The sequence below is a fragment of the Sus scrofa genome, chromosome 8 (genome assembly GCF_000003025.6).
Source record: "Sus scrofa isolate TJ Tabasco breed Duroc chromosome 8, Sscrofa11.1, whole genome shotgun sequence".
Classification (NCBI taxonomy): Eukaryota; Metazoa; Chordata; class Mammalia; order Artiodactyla; family Suidae; genus Sus; species Sus scrofa.
Genome location: NC_010450.4, coordinates 43,865,295 through 43,871,294, shown reverse-complemented (window position 1 = coordinate 43,871,294; position 6,000 = coordinate 43,865,295). Strand labels below are relative to the sequence as shown.

The 6,000-nt window shown below is 43.9% G+C and overlaps 1 protein-coding gene across 1 annotated transcript in view; it reads left to right on the top strand.

Annotated features, from left to right (window-relative positions):
- The window catches only part of KLHL2 (kelch like family member 2), a 121,589-nt gene continuing 115,872 nt past the window's right edge, over positions 284 to 6,000 (top strand). Inside the window, exon 1 of the mRNA XM_005666650.3 lies at positions 284 to 536. Coding sequence (XP_005666707.1) covers positions 511 to 536 — 26 coding nt within the window. The 5' untranslated portion in view covers positions 284 to 510. The remainder of the gene's footprint in view (positions 537 to 6,000) is intronic.

The window sequence follows — 6,000 nt, the reverse complement described above, 5'->3', positions numbered from 1 at the left end:
TCACTTCTGGCCTTTTCACCGTCCATACAGGAAAGGTCGGCCACGCCCATCCCTCCCAGGTCCCGGGCGCAGGTGGGGAGAGAATAGAGCAAGCGCCTCCGTGGAGTTGGGCAGTCAGTGAGCGCCGAGCGCCGGGGTGCCGCGCTTTCCGGTCGGACCGCGCCCTCACCCCTCCACCTCCAGCGTAGGGGCTGGAGGACCCACCGGGGAAGCGGCCGGCGGCTGCAGGAAGGGGCGGGGCGGAGCCTCGCGGGCGCGTCACACCCGGAAGTGCCCGCCCTCTGCCCCGCCCCCAGCAGCGCTGGCAGGCGGAGCGCGCCCGCCGACTGGGGCCGCCGAGTGGGGCCGCAGCGGGTGCGGGTGCGGGCGCGGGCGTGGGGCGGCGGCGGCGGCGGGCGGGCGCCCGGGCGGATGGGACGCGGCTCGGCGGGCGGGCGGGGCCGGCGTCCGCAGCTGGAATGGTGCAGGCGGCGGCGGGCGCCCGCGAGCTGAAGCCCGAGAGGAGCCGCCATGGAGACGCCGCCGCGGCCTCCCGCGTGAGTGAGCGGACGGGCAGCGGGCGGGGCCGGGCCGGGCCGGGCGGCGGGCCGGGCGGCGGGCGGAACCCAGCCTGGCCCGCGGGCGGGGCGTCGCCGCGCGGGGTATGGGGAGGGTCCTCCGCGGCGTGCGGGAGCCCCGGGAGGCCGAGCCTACGCGGGATGTAGACCCTGTATGCGCGCGAGGCCGTCGGAAAGGGAAGCTGTAAAGTATCGATGCCGGTGCGGCGAGGAATTCCCCTCAGCTCGCCTTATTCTCCCAATTTCTAGCAAAATTCTCTCTGAGGAGGTTGCACATCACTCTGTGCGAGCCGAGCCGCGGCTGTTAAGGGCATGTGACCTCTTTTACCTGGTACTGCAGAAAATCGTATCCAGAAATCACAGCATCTTCTGTTTGCCTGGCACCCTGTGCGAATGAGTAGTGTGCGACCTGCCAGGCACAGGTGTCTTTTTCCTTGGTACCCAAGTACAGTCAAGACCACCTGCAACAGAATTGCTTCCAGAAATAACAGCCGAACAATTAATGTGGTAGACATAGAAGATACTGCATTATTCAGTACAAGATTTTTCTGAACATTTTGTTAAAAGTGAACTATAAATCCCCAGGAATTTTGAACACTTCAATTTTGATTTGCTGTCTTAGTTTAACCTTTATGAAAGAACAAGAGCCTTTTGAATCTGACTTTTCAAGCGCAAGCAGATCTTATTTTGAAGAATCGTGTACCTTTTCATGACAGCTTGTTTTTGGAGCTTTATCATTTTTCATTTAGATTTGGCTAGCTTCCCTCCAAGGCGGTTGTACCACTCCAGCCTTTGGTGGTTATTTGGCAGAATGCCAACCAGAATAGAAATATTTGATTTGGACTGAATAATTTTTTGGTGTTTAGCCCTTTTAGGAGAGCTGATAGGATTCTGGAACTACAGTTTCTTAAAAGTACCTTACAGAAATTTTAGCTTGAGTGGAACAAGTCATGCGGGATCTAGGGAATACATTCCTCTCTTGAATTCCTCCTGGGTTGGTAGGAACAAGAGATCAGTTGCTTCCTGGTGGCAGTGGCTTCAAGGGCTTTGTGATCTGGTCGTGCTCTTCAGTGGGTTCAGGAAGGCTCCTGAACTTCTAGGAAACATGATGCGGGATTGTTAGCATCAGCATCATGAATGCACAATCATGTGTGTTCTGTCCAGGCTCCGAGGTAGGCAAGGCAGGAAATGCTACCTGTCTATAGACAACAGGTAATATAGAGAATATCCCACATAGTATGTTAGCTTTTGTAGACCTGCCCCCTTTATCTCAGTTCCCTGCAGTCTCTTTTTGATTCTGGAACCAGGGAACTAAAGGAAAGAGAATAGGGACCTTAGAGTGCAGGTAAGAAAAGGGTGGGGAAAGCAGGCTCTGAAGGGAGATAGAGACAAAAAAATGATTTAAATAGAAATGATGAAAAATGAAATAAATGCAAGTGTTGATACACTGAATCAAAGACAGATAAACTAATCATAATTTTGGTGTCCAGCGCCATTCTTTGCTATTGAGACTTCATCAGTGGTGCTGGAACAGTGAGAGGCTGAGATATAATGGAAAGCCTGAATGCCATAAGGGATGAAAGATCGGTTTAAAATATAAAAACAAAAACCAAACACTCCTTTCAGTCATGGGTGGCTCAAGTTGGTGAGACTTTTGTTTCTGTTCATTTAATAATAAATACGAAAGTTTTGTTTTCGTTTGCTCTGTTTGGAATAGCCCTAATTTCAGAACTGTAGTATTTTTTCTATTCTGTATATCAGAAATAATTATTCTTCCCACCCCTTGGCCTGTGTGCCTCCACTCTCAATAACTTGTTTTTTCCTTCCACACTGAATGCTGGGTGCTAGATTTGAGAAACGAGAGCTCTTGGGGAAGGAGCTTTGTCAGGCCTCACTGTGCTAGAACTGGGCCAGGACAGAGGCCAGTGAAGTTTATTGGGACGGCTCAGCTTTTCATAAGGTTAGATTTTTAGCCTGAGCTTTAAGGCAACAAAAGTTGTTTGACGTGGACTTCAAGTGCCTTGGATGATGTTGGAAGCACAGAATCAAATCCTCTCTGTGTGAATGTTGGTTCATTAATTCATTTGTCCTGCAAATATTTGAATGCCTGTCTCTTCCTGGCCCTGAGTGTGATACTTCTGCTCCTGCTTCTCTTTTAACAGCCAGTTTTGCATCATTTTCAAGTCCCACCTTGCTCCCTTTCAGCCTGTTAAACTGTCTTGGAGGGATAGAGGTGACGTTGCCCAGTATCCTTAGTTCCTTCAGATGGCCATGTTGAGATTAGGTACTTTGATCTCATCTGCTCTTTCTACTGCTTTCCTTCAAGTGCTTCTCTCTTTTTTAAAAAAATTATTTTTTATTATAGTTGATTTATAATGTTCTGTCAATTTCTGCTGTACAGCAAAGTGACCCAGCTACACATACATATATATATACTCTTCCTCTCACATTATCCTCCATCATGTTCCATCACAAGTGATTGGATATACTTCTCTGTGCTATACAGCAGGATCTCATTGCTTAACTACTTCAGATGCTCTTCAAGTTCTCATCCCTTTTGGTTCTCAGGTTGATTGTCATGGGCTTTATATCTGTTTATTGTTTTTTTGCATCCTTGAGTCTATGTGGCTTTTAGATTCTGTTGCATTTTGGGGTCTGGGTGATTTTAAGATCCTGGGACATTTGCCAGATTGAATCTGAAAAGTATTCAACTAGGGAGTTCCTGTGGTGGCTCAGAGTTAAGGAACCTGACTAGTATGCGTGAAGATGCAGTTTCTATCCCTGACTTCACTCAGTGGGTTAAGGATCCGCTGTTGCTATGAGATGTGATGTAGGTCGTTGACATGGCTCAGATTCTTTGTTGCTGTGGTTGTGGTGAGGCCGGCAGCTATAGCTCTGATTCAGTCCCTAGCCTGGGAACTTCCATATACCGCAAGTGCAGCCCTTTAAAAAAAAAAAAAAGAAAGAAAGAAAGAAAAAAGGTATGCAACTAAAATTATTTCTAGGTTAGTAAAGGAGGAATCTCAGGTACTTGTTGTATGCAAGGAAATGCGAACTGATCAATGCTGACCTCAGGATTGTTTTATACATTCTAGCTTTTACAGTTATTTTTGTAAAGGATTTTCATAATTACTAAGTTGAGGGAAAGCTATGAGTGTAGGACAGAGTGCATCCCTTTGATGTCCCGTCTCTGAAGAGTTTTCTTGGCTTTTGTTTTCCTGTTGGCCCTCTTTTACAAGTTGGCTTGCTCCCTACAGGCCTTGCTTTTTTTGCTCTTCATGAAACTAAGCACTCATGCCTCAGATATACAGCCATGTCTTTTTTCAGTCGATTTCACATCACTGGAAGCTCTTGAACATTAGAGATATTCAGCATAGGCAGACACATATCTTGTTGACCATGTTCTAAGGGATTTAGGCAGCAGAAAAATAGTTGAATTAGAGTAGACATTCTTATATTTTTGGGTTTAACTGACTGTAAAATTAAAAAACAAACAAACAAAAATTGAAGTCCAACATAGAATTTCTAGGTTTTTTGTTTTGCCAAGTTTTAACAAAAAGATAAAATAATACTTATCAACTATCATCTTTTTGTAAAAGAAAGGACATCTTAGTGCCCCTCCCCAAATACAAAGAAGGACATAATCCCCCGCTAAAGGATATTTCTTAAATTGAATACATTTAGTTTTATGAAAATATACTACATTGTCCTCATTTTGAAATATGAATAAAAAGTTCATTGAAGACAGACATCTGCAATCTACTGGAGCAGATGACCTTCATGTTCACTCTAAGATTTAATGACCATGAATATGGAATCTTGCCACGAGTTACCCCAATATTCATATGTTTGTCTTTTATAGCCCATTGGAATGTATTCCTGTTTTAACTAGTCATCAGTGTAAATTGGGCATCTCTCAGATTATAGACCAGTTTCCTTAATGATAAACAGAGATGTTTAAAATATTTAGGGATAATAATGACCCATAAGGTAATGTTAAAAGAAGACACATGGACGAACATGTGTTGAACAAGTGCCATGTGTAAGGAAAATTTTGAGATGCATTTGGGTGAGAAGTGGATTCTGAAAATAGGTAGCATTTGTGTTACAGTCTTAAAACTTTCTGATGCTGGGAAATCACTCCTTCCCCTCCCACCATATAGTCCTAAACTCTTTTTCCTAATGTACATTTTCTCATGCAGATAGTAGGCTTGCAGTGAATATTAGTGAATGTGCATTTGTGAAGGTGACTGTCAGTTCACTCAGCTGTGGCTCTTACTGAACTGTACCAGGAGTGTTCATGAAAATAAGTGAGTTTCTTTCTTCAGATCAGGTGGAAGTTTCTTTCAAGTTGATACAGAGATTGAAAATTGCCTTTCAGATGCTCTTCTATGGAATTCTACCAAATTCCAAATGTATTTACTGTTTATAATAAGAGAATTTAGGTTTTCTATTGATATTGGGTGCCTGCTGTGACCAGGCTTTGAGAGTATCTCAGAAAACAAAACAAAGTCCTTTTCCTCATGGTTGAAACTGACAGTAAACAAATATATGATATAGTTACTTTAGTGAGTGGATCTATGTACTCTGTGTTATGTGCTTTTCTCTCTCACATTTCAGGCTATGGGCATTTGCTAAAGTATTTTTTTTGACCATTTCTTTTCACTGATCTTTCCTTGAAAAATAAGCCCTTGCTTCTATGACACTTTTTTTTTTTTTTTTTTCCGTTTCCTTCTCTAGTGTTTAGGTTGTTAGGTGTGATTTACTTTGTTAATTTTATTACTTTATCTCATTTAATTTTGTCAACAACCTACCTTATTCAGTAGGTTCAACAGATCTTGTTCAGGTCTCTTATTGTTACCAGTTTTCAGAGGTTAAGTTACATTCCCAAGCTTATTAAATAGAGGAGAAATTGGGACTCTAATCTCTCTCTGTTGATCACTTTTTTGGCTTACATGACTTCTGTTTGTGGGCAGTAGCTGTTTTCTCGCAGATAGATGCAGGCCTTGGCCAGTTCTTTTCAATCAACTATTAATCATTAGGTTGTGCCTCCATCTGTATCTTAGGCCTGGGCTCTAGACCTGTGCTTCAGTTTTGAATTTTTAGGTTCTTACAGAACACCTACTCACATCAGATTCAGCTTGTCTAAAGCTGAGTTCGTGATCTTTGTTCTCAAGCTGACTTCCCTTTTATAACATCTGTACTTGCTCAATGGAGTAATCATTCTTCTGGTCCTGGGTACACACATCCTTGAAATGGCCTTTGGTTTCTCTCTCTTTCATCATCTGCCACATTTTATCAGTTCCCAGGAACCATCCATTCTTGGTTTCAGGAGTCTGTTCTGATTGCTGCTGCTCCTATGGATAAGTTTCCTCCCTTGATAACCTGAATTTTTTTCTCCTTTTGAACTCTTAGGTATTCTCTCCTCACCTTTCAGTCTACC